General features: G+C 48.7%; 1 protein-coding gene across 2 annotated transcripts; it reads left to right on the top strand.

The window, feature by feature from the left end:
* The first annotated feature begins 6 nt into the window (after positions 1 to 6).
* On the top strand, positions 7 to 14440 carry SAP30L (SAP30 like). Of its 2 annotated transcripts, none has more exons than XM_029942976.1 (4): positions 7 to 348; positions 4913 to 5035; positions 7225 to 7323; positions 9157 to 14440. In XM_029942976.1, the coding sequence occupies exons 1-4, from the start codon at positions 151 to 153 to the stop codon at positions 9283 to 9285; spliced, it is 549 nt and encodes a 182-aa protein (XP_029798836.1). In that variant the 5' UTR covers positions 7 to 150; the 3' UTR covers positions 9286 to 14440. The 2 variants fall into 2 exon arrangements, with proteins under 2 accessions (XP_029798836.1, XP_029798837.1); XM_029942977.1 differs by having other exon boundaries at positions 7225 to 7343; positions 9157 to 9280.
* The last annotated feature ends 497 nt before the right edge of the window (positions 14441 to 14937 follow it).

The following is a 14937-nucleotide window of genomic DNA, read 5'->3' as shown; positions in this document are numbered from 1 at the left end:
CCCGGGCGCGGGGCAGGGCAGCGCCTGGTCTGGAGACGGACTCCGGGACCCTCGGGTGCGGGGGCCTCGGCGACCTGCCCCGCGGGGCGTGCGGCCGCGGAGTGGCCTACTGGGGATCCTCCCGCAGAGGGGCCGGCCGGGGGCGGGGAGATGAACGGCTTTAGCACGGAGGAGGACAGCCGCGAAGGGCCCCCAGCCGCCCCCGCCGCCGCCCCGGGCTACGGCCAGAGCTGCTGCCTCATCGAGGACGGCGAGCGCTGCGTCCGGCCCGCGGGCAACGCCTCCTTCAGCAAGAGGGTTCAGAAGAGCATCTCGCAGAAGAAACTCAAGCTGGACATCGACAAGAGCGTGAGTCCGCCCCTGCCCCCGTCCCCGGCTGGGTCCCCGCGCCCCGCCGTCCTCCGGCCTCTGTCCCCGGCGGAGGGCCGGACCCCGGGGCCCTCCCCGCCCTGGGCCTCGCCGCCCTTTATCTGCAAACCGGGTGGGGAGTTGCACTAGGGATTTGAAAGGCCGCTTCAGCGCCGACAGGCTCGGACTGGGATTCTGCCCAAATCCGGGAGATTGGGGGCGGGAGGGGCGAAGGGGCTCCGAGGACCTCTCCTGCCTGGGAAGATTTGACAACAGTTTAGGACTTGTATTGATTTAGAGCAGGGAGACATGGGTTAATATTGTTGGCCCACGAAGGAGCAAGTGGTGGGGAGGGGGCGATGAAGGGACCGGGCTCTTCTGCAACTTCTCCTCTTCTCAGAACCCTGTTATTCCTTCAGGGAAGGAAAGGTGGCAGTTACTTCCCCCCTGCCGCGGCCTCGGCTTCTGCAGAGGGTCACCGAGCTCGCTGCTTTGCATGCAGCTGTGGGGAAATGGGATTTTCAAGGATGTGGCAGAAATCAGGCCAAGACGAGGTCTTGGAAGATGGTTCCTGCAGTCCAAGTGACCGGGAGGAAGAAAATCAATTGTCTTAGGGGAGGGGGCTTCAAGTTTGAATAGAATTGCCCTGTATTTTGTGCCTAATTATAGGGAAACTTTTCCTGTGTGGTTTCACCACTTCTAGTTAACAATTCTAAAGATGTGCCTATTGTCAACCAATTAAGAACTTTTTAGTTTGACATCTGTTGCTGCAAGCCTTAAGTGGCTGCTTTGTGATTAGGAATTGGAAATGAGTTTAAGGGGGTTTTTAATACTCTGGTAGACCAGCTAAGAGCTCAGGTAGTTAACGTCGTTCTCTTTTAGGACCAAAATTCCACTGTTGGGGAAAATCAGAGATTGCTTGTTAAACTGAAAGGGCACCCACTTTTTTACCTTGGATTTCACAGCTGAAACTGAGGCCCAGAGATAGGGAAGGACAGTGTCAAAGTGTCACAGTGACTGAGAGGCTGGTTAATTTCTCAAACCCCATTGCCTGATTTACTTCCAAGCACAGTGCATAAGCCTTGATTAAGTCTTAATAAATAAAAAACCTTCCCTGCCCTTTCCTCCAGGCTCTTCCCTCCCACTCCCATTTTTTTTAAGTTAACAATTACAATACATATTTGCAACTCTTGAATGGAAAGATGCTATTTTTTAAAATTGCTGGGAGTGGGTTAATGGCTTTCTTGTTACAAATATTTGTTAATGAAGAATGAATGAATGAATGAATGAATGAAATTCATCTGAGAGCAAACAATTGTCTAAACACTACAGAGATCCAGGTTAGGACACATGTTGAAGTGAAAACCTCATTCTAAGACAGCAGTAAATTCATCCTCTTGCAACACTGCCTACCTTTTGTGTAGGTGGTGGCGAGCCTTTACTTGAGCAGCTTATAATAATAATATTTTCCAGTCCTTAAAAAAAGAGAAATTTCCAGTTCTCTGAAACCCTTGTATGCCCTGACATCTGAACAATTGTGATGTGGCCGCTGGGGCTCCATTTACCCAGTGACCCCACTGGAAAAGCTGTGTTGAGCTATGTTGTGTTTTCACACACACTGTCTAGGAGAGAGGCATCCCGGGCCTGGCCGCCAAGTTCCCCCCAAGTGACCCTTCTGGAGGAGTAGTGTTTCAAGATGGAATCACTCACAATTTATTTCAAGGTGGTGGTGGCCAATCATTATTTCTGAAGGAGATTCTATTTCATCCTCACAGGCTTGGGCAGGAATTCAATTCTAAGTCACTGCTGTGTTGCAAGAATTTTTAGCTGTTGCAGAAAGTGAAACGGAAAAGAAAAACACTAGAGCCTTTGCTAGCACCTTCCTTCCTCCACCCGTAGCCCCCTGAAGGCTACTGAGCTCTGAAATTTCTGAAAACCAGTATGTACTTCAAAATGGTTAAGGAGAAATAATGACTGTTTACCTTGTAAAAGGGTCTAGCCGAGAACCTTTTAAAATAATAGCACTAAAAGTCCAACACAGGCAGTTTAAACTCGTTTCATGTAGGCATTGGCAGTGTTCTATGAGTTATTAACATATAACATGCTTTCAAACATTCCTCCAGTTGACATATTTCTGCTTTATTCTGGAGAAAAGTGAAATTGAGAATAGTATAAAGAAAATGTTGGGGAAGGAGAGGACCTGTGTGAGGGATGAGAATGTCTGAGTGACCTCAGCCAGATCATACCTCCATCTGTGTAGCTTCTGTTTATCTCGGTAGAAAATGAGATCGGGGCCAGTGGGGTTACACGGGTGATTGCTAAGTTCTCTTCCATCCAGGATTCCATTATTCTAGTGTCCTGACCTGAAATCTCCCAGCCACAGCTCAGGAAATCACCTCTGCCGCCCCTTCTCCTCCCAAGCATGGCACTCGGTGAATTTGAGGAGCAACTTAATCTCAGAGTTTACACATGGAACTAGCTAACACGAGGGCCAGCTTCTTATCAGGGGTGGGCAGTGGGGTGTGAGTGTGCTTTGGGCCCTGATAAAACCTTGCCTGTGGTCCATACATCAACCAGGACGGATTCTTTGGGACAGTGACATGCTGTATCTGAAAGTCTTTTGCCAGAATTGACCCTGGCAAAGTTACTCCGATTTGTAACTATTTGTAACTGGTGGCTTTTGCTGGCCTAAAGCCAGCCCTTTAGATGTGAGGGACGGCCTGTGTCGGTGCCACTGCACTTACTGAATACCTGCTGTCTGCAAGACGTGGTCACAACATAAACCGAAAAGTGCGCATGACGCCCCCGCCAACCACATGAAAGCCACCGTTCATCTGACTGAAAAGCAATTGTCTTTTTTTGTCTCTGTGAAAAGGCCTGAATTAATTGATGCTGGTTTCCTATCAGCTTACTTTTATCTTTAAGAATTTAAGGACTAGGGCACCTGGGTTCCTCAGCCTCTTGCGCATTCGACTTTTGATTTTGGCTCAGGTCATGATCTCATGATTCATGAGTTTGAGCCGCACATCTGGCTTGTTGGGGATTCTCTCTCTCCCTCTCTCTCTGCCCTTCCCCTACTCCATGCTCATGTTTTCCTCCCTCGCTCGCTCGCTCTCTTTCTCTCTCCCAAAATAAGGAAGCTTAAAAATTTAAAAAAATAAAAAATAAAAAAAGAAGGAATTAGGGGCGCCTGGGTAGCTCAGTCAGTTAAGCATCTGACTCTTGATTTCGGCTCAGGTCATGATCTCATAGTTCATGAGTTCAGGCCCACACTGGGCTCTGTGCTGACAGCACGGAGCCTGCTTGGGATTCTCTCTCTCTCTGCCCCTCCACCTCCCCCTCAAAAGTAAAATAAACATTTAAAAAGTAAAAATTTTTCAAAAGAATTTAAGGAATAAAGGTGCCTGGCTGGCTCAGTTGGTAGAACATGCAACTCTCAATCTCAGGCTCGTGAGTTCAAGCCCCATGCTGGGCACGGAGCCTACTTTAAAAAAGAAAAAAAAATGTAAGGAATAAACTCAAATTCAGAAGTCCCTCAAGAACATTTGTGTGACATCTGCTTCAGTATCAGTAACCCCAAATCATTTACACAGGCATTTAATTTCTGTTAAGTTTTTGAGTGTCTCCTCCAGCTAACCCTGGTACTTACATTCTTCAGGAAAGCCTGTTACTTCTTAGCCGCTGTTACAGCCTTCATACTGCTGTGCCCCCAGCCTGCTTTAGAAAGTCAGCAGTAGCATCCACCTTCTTTCATGTGCTTCTGGGAGAATGAGAATTTCTGCATCTCTTTCCACTTCTCTTTGTGGATCAGATGTGTGCAAGAATTGTAATTATGATACGCAGACATACAGTTTTCCAGAGAGATGTCATCCTACAGTAGTGGCTGTTGTCTGTGTGAAAATAGGACTTCCTGTCCACCGCCACCCCAAACCCGTCTTTTGTCCTCTTCTTCCTGAGACCGTGCCTTCCGGCCCATTGTAAATTCATAACTCCTACAGGTCTGAAGATGTCCCGTCACTCCCTGCTTCAGAGTCCCTGGAGGACTCTGTCTTAGGAAAGTCTGAGCTGTTCTCTTAGCCCCCACCCCCGGATTCTCACTGTGCTCCTGTGCGGGCAGTTATGTCCACCTCACTGCCACTGTCCGCCCGGGCCTCCTCCCTCACGCCGTCTCGTCAGCCGTGTTTGAGACTCGAAGCGTTGGCTCTTCTTCCCACCTGGAATGCTTCCTATCGGCCTCTAAATTCTCCCTTTTAGTCAGGGACCTCTGCACTGACTGTCCCAGCCGCAGACATGTCTTCCTTGGCTGAGTCCGTACCCTTTATTGTCTCCAGCCTTCAGTGAGGACTTAGTTTATAATCTGCTGCCCAGTAGGACAGTAGTGTTCGTGTCTCTTTGTGGGTTTCTTCTGCAACTCAACCGAAAACCTCTAGGAATCAGGGCCTACGTCTTATTCTTCCTTCTGGCTCTTCGGTGCCTTACAATGGCGAGAACCCCATAATTTGGTAGGCACCTATTGCTGTTTCCACGGACTCGGCAACTCTCACTTTAATTTGCTTCCCATCAGGTAAGGCACCTGTATATCTGCGACTTCCACAAAAATTTCATCCAGAGTGTACGAAATAAAAGGAAGAGGAAGACAAGTGACGACGGCGGAGATTCTCCTGAGCACGACACTGACATTCCTGAGGTAAAGGTCAAAAAGGATCAGCTTGAGAAAGCTGGGAGGGTAGATTCTAATGTGATCCTTATCTCTGGCCTGGTCCACTGTTTGTATTCAGAAATAATGTTAGTCCCGTTTGTCTTGCTGAGGTTTATTTGAACAGTGAATCAGAGATAGAATCATGGTAATATCAAATCCGAGAGCTGAAAACTGAGAAATCAACGGGCCTCATTGCCCCATCATTTTACAGACAGGCACAGAGAACCGAGGTCACACACATAGTTAGGGGGCTCTGGTCCAGTGTCCTTTCCAGGAGGCCATCCTGCCTTTCTTCAAGAAACCCCTGATAAATTCTTAAATACAACCACAGTGTCAAGTTTTTTTTTAACTTTTTGTTTTGCCTTCAGAGTTGGAGACTGAGCTTGTATGGATGGAGGGAAGTCACTTGCCCTCTGTCTTCTGGTCCACAAAGTGAAGGTGGACATTGTCAATTCATACCAGCTCTGATTTCTGCCGCTCTGATCCCTGGTCCAGGCTTGTTCCCAAGGGGCCATTCTAGAGTTGGCTCTAAGTCTCTCAGCTCAGAACTGCTGACACTGGGGGCCAGCTCGGTCTTTGTCGTCAGGGCTGTCCTGTGCCTCGTTGGACGTTTAGCCGCATCCCCGGATTCACCCCATTAGTTGCCAGTCACCACAGTAGGGACAATCAAACAGTGTCTTCAGACATTAGCAGATGTCCTCCGGAGGGGGACAAGCAGCCCTGGTGGAGAACCACGGCACAGACGACGAGACCGAGGCCTCTCAGACCTTCGCAGTGCCACTGCCCACTGAGCACGCCCGCGGGAGGGAGCACTGGGTTTTCTTTCTAAGTTGTTTTCACGTAAGACTCAGCAGCAGAAGAACCGTTGGTACTGTATATTGGATATTTGACACATGAATATTTCATAAGGCAACTGCCTGTTAGCACTCAGAGTGGAAATGACTGCGTAGGAATAGAAAGAGTAGGCGGGCCTTTGTCTGCAGATGTGGAGAAAGCCTTTGAAGATATGGTCCTTTCCCCTGCCCCTCCCTGTGTCCCTTTTTCTAGCATTGGTTTACAGTATTTTCCTGTCATCTTCAGCGTTAGTATTATTATTTCATAAAGAAATGGATGTAATCAATTTCAATGCTTTTTACAAAAAAAAAAAAACGTTTGAGGAATGTTTTGAAAAGAATGAAGGACTTCGGTCCCTCATATTGATCATTCATTTTGTTTTTAAGTGCTCTCCACCTGCCCGAAGCAAGAACATCTCTTTTAGAGGCAGGTAAAAGCAGCCCAACTTTCCGGGCCTTCAATATTTCATGACTGTGAAGCTTTCCTCTCTTCCTGTGTTAGACAAAAAAGGGGGGGTCCTTTCCCTCTGTTATCCAGGCATCTGCAGAGACCCTGACCTAACCTGCTGATTTGTACACTTGCTACAGCAGCTTTTCAGTTTTCTCTGGAGAGCTGATGGGGGTTCCGATACCTGAAGGCTCAGCGTAGGGGAGAACTCTTTGAGAACTACTTCCCACTGCCCTTCTTCATGCCCCTCCCTCTGGTCTGCTGCCAAGCTGTGGCCTGTCTTCTCCCTCCGGGATTCCTGTCTGGGTTTACCTTTCTGTCCATGCTCCGTAGTATCATCAGCCTCCAAAGCTCAGCTTGAGTGTCCTGTTTCTGATTCCTGCGGCAGCACTGCCCCCTGCACCCCCGCCGGTCTTTCCTGCAAGCCCCCACTCGATCGATCCATCTTCCTGGAACATCACCCTCACCTACCTGTGGTGGCCCCTTCTGCTTCTCAAGACATGCTACCCTCCAGTCCCACCTTTTAAACCCATCACTAATGCCGTGACCCCCGAGTCCATCCCATCCTCTCGTGACTCTGTGCTCATGGTCTCTCTCATTCCCTACTCCGTCCCTGTCCTCAGCATCTTTCTAAACCCTGCTCTCCTTTGCTTCAGTTTCACTGCCTCTGTGAGCCCCGAGACCACCCCTCCTCAGCCAGAACTATGTTTCCACTGTTTTTTGTTTTTTTGTTTTTTGTCCCAGCCAGTTATTAGTCCTCAGTGGATCATTTCTAAGATGTCTCTGTAGTCCTCTTCGCCCCTGCCCCTCCTAGTGTAGTTCTGGGCACATAGTGCACTCTTGGTGAGTCGTGCCTAATCAGGTGATGGATAATGTGTTTCTCCTCTTCTCTCCAGGTTGACCTGTTCCAGCTGCAGGTGAACACTCTACGGCGTTATAAACGACACTACAAATTGCAGACCAGACCAGGCTTCAATAAGGCCCAGTTAGCAGAAGTAGGTGGACAAATTGCACGGTACATAGAGCCAGCAATGTGCTTCCGTCGGTGACCTTGGTTCTCCCTACTGCTATATGTGTGTCTGTTGATCATAATTCCCTCCACAGCTCTGGAAGCAACTTCCTAATCCCTCTTTTGTACAATCTACAAACCCACAGCTTTAGACCTGGAAAGACCCAATTTCTAGCAAAGAAACCATGGCACAGAGAGAGGAAAGGACTTCCTTAAAATCACACAGCAAATTCATAGCAGAATTGAGCCTGGAATCTCAGGACTCCTGATCCTAAGTCCTGAGTGTGCTTTTGTTTGTTCATTTGTTCCAATCTTGTTCTGTAAGATTCTTTATAGATGTGGTCCTTTGTGCACATGAGGGGTGTCAGATTACTCATCCCAAAACCTTTGCTCATGTCCTATAGGGGCTATTTTTATTCTTTAGGTTTTTTTTTTTCTTTGATTTTTTTCTACTCTGATGCTGGTAATGGAAGTATTTATCATGATGAATGGAACTCAAGAAACTGTCTCCTACCCTGAGCTCTGAATACAATTTGGGGGGTGGGGGGAGACAAGATGGTCTCTCGGCCATTGTTTTAAAATATTGACCACGTGGCTTGATACTTCTGCCCTGTGGGCATCCGTGTGAGAACCTCTCGTTGCTCTTTTCTTAATGTGCTTTCCTACCCATTGTGGAAAGTTGGGGAAATGAAAAAAAGAAAAATATAATTCTACCGTCCCGAGATGACCACTGTTTAGAGCTAGTTCTCTGACATTTTTTTAAATCTGTCCCAACCCCCTCCATCCATTCAGAAATTTCCTTAAAAGATTCACAGCCCCACGGGGTTTTGGTCTTTTCCTTTAGGGGTTTCTTGCTGCTCTATCATTTTTACTTTAAACTTCTTCACCAGCATCTAGGTAGAACATAGGAGTGCACAAGCCTTTTCCACAATAAGGTCATGTTACCCATTTTCCATCCCTCACCCTGGTGAAGGGGATGGGATGAGGGGACGCAAGAGGAGACCTGCATTCTCAGGGCTTGTAAAATAAAGCCAAATGTCCGGAGGATCTAGTGAATGCCAAATTATTCTTCAGATGTGATGTGTCTTTCAAGAGGAAGTTATGTTCTATTTAGATGACTTCTTGGGTCAAACACTTATATCTGAACAATTGGCTATTCATTTGATACAATTTTATTTTACTTTATTCTTAATGTTTATTTTGAGAGGGAGAGGGAGAGAGGGAGAGAGCGCGCGAGCCTGCATTCACAGGAGCAGGGGAGGGGCAAAGAGAGAGCGAGAGAAAATCCCAAGCAGGCTCCACACTGTCCTCAGGGAGCCCGATGCAGACCTTGAACTCAAGAATCATGAGGTCATGACCTGAGCTGAGATCAAGAATTGGATGCTCAACTGACTGAGCCACCTGGGCGCCCCTCATGGACACAATTTTCGAAACACTCTTCTGCCCAGTCCCAGGGCCTGGGAGCTAGAGATGGTAGCAGCTGGCCAAGCAGAGCAGGCCCAACCTGTTCCTCCCTGGGGGTGACCTTGAGTCGTGGCCGTGATGGACAGTTGGCTGCCACTGAAATAGAACCGTGCTTTGGGAATGTTGTGGGTTAAAGGGCTGCTTTTGGAGGCCTGGAAGCCAAACCCCCAAGCCCCCAGAGAAGAAGGGCGCTCTGAGCCTGACAGCACTGCGGGGAGTTCTGCAGTGCTCATAATCCCTCCCGGCTCTGGAAGCAAACCCCTACTCCCGCTTTTGCACAGTTCAGAATTTGTGGCCCTGATTTATGCATGCTTTAACGGACTCTGGTTTCTCTCCTCCCCCCCCCCCCATGTAGACTGTCAGCCGACACTTCAGGAACATACCTGTGAATGAAAAAGAGACCCTCGCCTACTTCATCTACATGGTGAAGAGTAACAAGAGTAGACTGGACCAGAAATCGGAGGGCGGCAAGCAGCTCGACTGAGGATGGCATGCATCAAGGAATGAAGTGTGATGCTTAATGCACAGGTGATATCTGCCACGTTTAGGCCCATAAAGACTGTTAAATTTTATTGTAAATAAAAAGTTTGAATGATGAACACTGTAAATCTTTTTGGTCAGGAGAATTATATTCTCGTGATTCAGCATGTCATACAAAGACTTTCTTTTAAGGCAACTGTTGGACTGAAAAAACAAGACCATAAAGAGATTGAGAAATTATGTATCATAGTATTCAGCAAAGCAGTAAGCTCATTCTACTGGAAATGTGGGATAAAGAACATTTCGGTTCTCACCTTGTAATACCACTCTGCCTTGTGTGAGACGTGGTGCTGGGATGGCAGTGAGGCACCGCTGACTGGACAAGTGGTGGACCCAGATCTGCCAGGCACAGACATGCCCCCTCTTCGTTGCAAGCTTGGTCGCTTGTCAGCACATCAGTTTGACAGCGGTCCTCCTCACTGGCCCTGTGCCTTGCACACAGTAGGCGCTCAAGCAGTATTTGTTGGCTAATTACACTGTCACTGACATTGCTGGCCTTGTGACATCTGCTTCACACTTCTAGTTAATGAGACCCCTGCCATCTCTGTTGCTCACCACTTACCTTCTAGGGGACAGAGGAAGTCCTGATGCACCAACAGGAGGTTTCTCATCAAGAGAGGATTTGAGGGCAGTTGCACGTGCCAAGCTACATTCGTGGAGGTTCCAGAAACACTGATGCAGAGACCCTCACATGAGACAGCCCTTGGGACTCCATCTGTGCTTTCCTTTTTGGGGTGAAGTTACAAAGGATGACTGCGGTCACTCCAGGCCATACGTGCTTTGACAGGTGGAGATATTTAGTGATCTGGGGCTTGTGTTTTCAGAAGTACTAATCCTTAGTTCATAAGCCCCAAGGAAGCTGCCAAGGGTCACGTAATTCTTGCCCAGATGTCCGGTTCGGGGATGAAAAGTCTGACTGGCCTTGACTCCCTGGGCTTGGGGGTCACCAGCAAATCATGAGTTTGAGCTATTAACAGAGGTCAGTGCCATTGTTCATTTTTCTGAGCAATTTGCCTCCCTTTTAGGGGGAAAGATTGCTAACATGATTTTTTTTTAAGTATGAATAATTATCTGATTTTTTTTAATGTTCAAAAACTCAGATTCCTCTGTCTTCTTATATCAGAGCCAAAGTCTCCTTTGAAAGCAAAGCTTTATATCCAAAAATACGCTTTTGCAAAAGTTTCTAATCAATGTATTAGGGGACAAAGGATGTGAATAGGGGCTGGGAGAAAAAGAGAAGAAAAGGACTTGGATTCTAATTTCTGACCATCTTGACACATCCTGGGGTCAAAACTATCTTTCTCTTACTCAGTTTGAATTGTGAGCTCTTTCTCAAGCCTTAAATTATAAAAGGAGTTGTGGCTGGCCTGGCCCGGCAGAGAGTTTTAACGTCCCATAGATGGCTTACTCTGGGCATCAGCACAGAGGAGTCAGAACAAAACCCCGCTAAGGAGGGCCGTGCACTGTCTGCAGGTCTCGATGTGTGGGGCAGAGGGCCGTGCTCTCTGCGGACTGGGGACAGACCACCCTCTCCCTAAAACGCAGTGTGTTCATTGCAGCAGACTTTCATCAGTGTTGAGAATCCGTGTCTAGCAGATTGCAGCCTTTTTAAATATGTGTAAATGAATGTACATAGAACATACGCTAGACTAGGAGGGGATCTTATTTTAATACAGCTGGCTGTGGATGGCATGTCGAGGTGCTCTCTGAGTGTTTTTAGTCATTCAGATTCAGAATGTAGAGATTGCCGCACTGCGTGCAGCTGAAGGATGTTGGAGTGTGGACATCAAGAAGGCTCAAAGATTCTGTGGCTTATATAGATTTTTTTTCCCAGAGAGGGAAAAAGCTTTGGGGGCATCAAACACCAAGCCCCCGCTGTGTCAAGGGGAGTGTCTTCTCATCAGGCTGCAGTTTTGGGGCCCAGATGGCAACTACGGTTTAAGGCATTGGTAACCTGCTGTCTGGGAAGGTCCATCTCTTGCTGAGAAAGTGTACCTTTCTGATGTTGAAGCAAAAATGGCGGATGCGTAGGCCACATTGCTCTTTCTTAGATGGTAGATCCGTTTGCCAGCGGGGAGAGAGAGCAGGCTGTTTCTGTACAGGAAGCTGCGGCGTTAGGATCAGTCAGTTCCCGTGTGTCAGAGCACTCTCGTTCCAGCGGGAAGCCCGGGGAGACTCGCACCTTCTGCCAGACGCCGCACCGCCTCTCCTCGAAAGAGGGGCTTCTGGAGAGTGGAGGCTGTGGGTGTCTTTCCACCCTTTGAAAACATGTCAGGGGAGAGGAAAGACAAAGCTCTCTGAACCTGGGTTTCGTGTGTGCAGAGATCTGGTCCTTCATCCCGCCGCGACGCCACCTGCCTTAGCCTCTTCTGCAGCTCCCCGCGGCTTGCTGTGGGTGCGGAGGCTTCCGCCTGTGAGAAGTGGCCGGGCCTCCGAAGCCCGGGGCTTCGGGACAGCAGTGTTCCTCTTGGCTGCCTCTGTTTTATGCACCCGCCAAGGCCTCTCGCGCTTCTCTCCACCTGTAATGTTGCAACATTGCCTTCTCTCCTTTTGGTGCTCCTGGGCGAAACTGGAATGGGAAATCCAGAGCTGACACTGTCGTCTTAAAGAGGCCGGTGCCTGCTTCGGTCCAGCCCGCTGTGGGTCTTTCAGATGCGCTGGAGGCTGTCACGGGGGAATGTCAGTGTCCTGCCATTCATATCACTCTGACTTAGGGTTTTAAAAAAACAAATGGACAGACTTCTTATTTCAGCAAACACACCCTTAGGTTGGCAACAGCATGTGAAAAAGATCGTAGCTGAATCCCATGAAAGATTGAAACCAAAGGCTCCGAGATTGGCATCGTAAAATGACCAGGAATTTCACTTATGTGTTAGCACCGCCAAGTCACTAATGTTCCTGTCATAGCTAACTATTCACTGCTAGCCTTCCAGGGAACAGATATTAATAATTGCCTGCAACTGGAATGTTGCATCTAACCTCGGCATTTCAGCTGTTTATTTTTGTGGGAGCTTTTTTGGTTAATACCCTGCAGGACAACTGCCCGGTAGACAAGGAAGAAAGTAGGAGAGAGAACCTATTCGGGGGACGGGGGGGCCTTGTCTGTTGAAATAGGCTGTCCAGATGGTGGGTCCCAGCAAAGCTGCTTCACGGCAGTCCCCTAAAGGCTCTCAGCCATTATGATGAGATCCAAAAGTTGGGGAAGGGTCTTTAAGTCATCAGTTTGGTCTCCCCGCAGGTGCTGACATTCTGCCTACAACTGTCCCACCAAGGTTTTGAGCAGTCTGGCTTAAACACCTCTGAGGTCAGGGAACTCACTACCTCCTGGGGAAGCCTGCTCTATCTGTGCAAACTCTGGCTCTTCTATGTTCTCTGTAATTTCCATCTTAGTCGCTCCCCAGTGGGGGCCACGAGGAACAAGCTGTGCATCGTGCCCGAGGACCCAGTCACTGGAACTGTCCCACGGCATAGCAGTCGCCTTTGGGAAGGAGCCCCTGCCAGATGGACACTTCAGTGTGCCAACTGTCCTTCTCCTTCACTATTAGTTCACTTAGTTCCTTGTTGAAGGATGTGGAAACTCCATCCGCCTGGTTATGCTCACTTGTTCGTGCTGAAGCTGATGGAGGGGACAAGGGAGGGAGGGGATGCTCTCAGCCTGATAAAAAACAACCTAAGAAGGGATGAGGCCCTGTTTCCGTGCTTGCTCCACAAAAATGGATGTGCACATCACTTAGGAAGCGTTTAGCTGGAAGATTGTAAAATATCACCCCCTGTGGAGTGTAAAGGTTCCGTGGCTGCTCAGGGCTTGTACCTTAATGTGTCTGCAAGCACTTCACACATTGTTTTTATTGAGCAAACAAAGCTTAGGATACCTTGAGGGAGGGGTACACAACATGTCTCTGTGTCCCAGAAGTGCCATATTTTCAAGCTGGAAAGTCCTTTAAGGTTGCTGTCATGCCATCATCCATTTTAAAGACAGGAGACGAAAATTCAGGACGACTTGCCTGAGCCTCGTGGCGTTGTCTGAACTAACGTCTCGTCCTCCTGATTCGTCCAGAGCTGTACTCACTTGCTGACTTGTGCAGGACTCAAATCTTGTCTCCAGTAACTGCCTTCAGATTCTTGAGACCTTGTCACTGAGCAGAGGTCCCAAGGCCAGCGCTCAGGGGCTGTAAACCAGCCTGCTGCCCTCAAGGTTGTGTAAAGTGATTAGGAAGCAGTCCGCTGAGCTTTGCAGATTGAATGTGAGCAGAGAACAGATCTAGCTCGTGATGTAAGACGGATTCAGAAGCCCTGGCGGGAGGTGTAGTGTTGCCCCAGAATCTAAGTTCTTACGAAACGGGCTTGCTCTGTGATCTGTTGCTCAGACTTCTTTCTGCCTTTCACGTGGTCCTCTGGGGTGTGTCACTCAGTTGGCCCTGACTCGGACAGACACAGCGCTGAGGCCCTGTGATTCCCAGCCTCCCAGCCCCGTTACTGGCCTAGGCAGTTGAACTGAAGGACAAGTAAACCTCAAGGTCATGGCCTGGAAAGCATGGTGTTTGGAGGTGCCTTTTTAGTCCCTTCATTTTATTACAGACTGTTCCCAAGTTCAAGGTTAGGAAGGGTAAAGTTGATCTGATGTTGCGAGATGGAGTCTAGTCTAGGGCAAGGTGAGACCTCTTCTTAAGGTAGAAATGCCTACAATCAGTTACTTCATCGGGCTTGTGTCTTAAACCACAAACCCTTCCGTTGCTTTCACTCCATGAACGCATCTTCGCCAATGATGGAGGGCCGTACAGGACCCATTTACGTGTCTGCTATCCGTTATGCCCATCAGGATGTTTTCAGGGTGTGGGTTTGTTTTCCATTTTGTAACTGCCTTATCAAAAAGCAAGTGCCCTTCCATTCCAGGCCTCCTCATATTGTACCTGTTTCCTGCCAAATTCGGGGGATCACCTGTATTTTAATTTTGTAATCTATGGCTCTGTACTGTTGAAAGGCTCTCCATTCTGTGGGGTCTCCTTAGTATGTATGTGACTTTCATGTTGCAATATCACACGGATGGGACGGCCCGACTTTCGCTCTTAATAAACGATCTGAATGAGTAACAAGAGACACATTCTGTTGTTCTGCTTCACTGTCCACCTGGACTTCAGATGCTTTCACTTCCGTGCTGGGCCCCTGGCTGTGTAGGACCGTGAGTGCCACCAGTGGTCTTTCCTCCAGGCTCTGACCCCTAGCTCCTCCATTCCTCCTTCCAATTGCAGGGCACATCCAGTAAGTTTAGGTCACAGAGGATTAGTCTCCCACCCCCTCATGTGGAAAGAGATTGATGGGGCCGGAGGCCAGATGTGGAGCCTGAATGCTGCACAGCGAACCCGACACGCTGGGCAAAGAGCTTCAGTCTGGGTCTGTGGTTGTCCATGTATAAAGTGAGCACCCTGAGCTGCCTGGCTGGAGGGCCGCAGGCTGAAACGCCCACGGGGGCGGCCCGGGACCTCCCGTCCCTCCTGAGGGCAGCCGCTACTCAGCTCCAGCCTCTTGCTGCCATTTGGAGATGCCATCCCTGTGTACCCAGTTCTTGACAGTTCACAAGAGGAGCTGGTGATCTAGA

Source organism: Suricata suricatta, chromosome 6, assembly GCF_006229205.1.
Source record: "Suricata suricatta isolate VVHF042 chromosome 6, meerkat_22Aug2017_6uvM2_HiC, whole genome shotgun sequence".
Taxonomy (NCBI): Eukaryota; Metazoa; Chordata; class Mammalia; order Carnivora; family Herpestidae; genus Suricata; species Suricata suricatta.
This window is presented reverse-complemented; position numbering and strand designations above follow the sequence as displayed.

Excerpts from the sequence above, each read along its gene's own strand:
- SAP30L (XM_029942976.1), top strand. The coding sequence starts at position 151 with ATGAACGGCTTTAGCACGGAGGAGGACAGCCGCGAAGGGCCCCCAGCC. Across the intron at positions 349-4,912 it reads AGCTGGACATCGACAAGAGC|GTAAGGCACCTGTATATCTG; the intron begins GTGAGTCCGCCC and ends GCTTCCCATCAG. Across the intron at positions 7,324-9,156 it reads ATAAGGCCCAGTTAGCAGAA|ACTGTCAGCCGACACTTCAG; the intron begins GTAGGTGGACAA and ends CCCCCCATGTAG.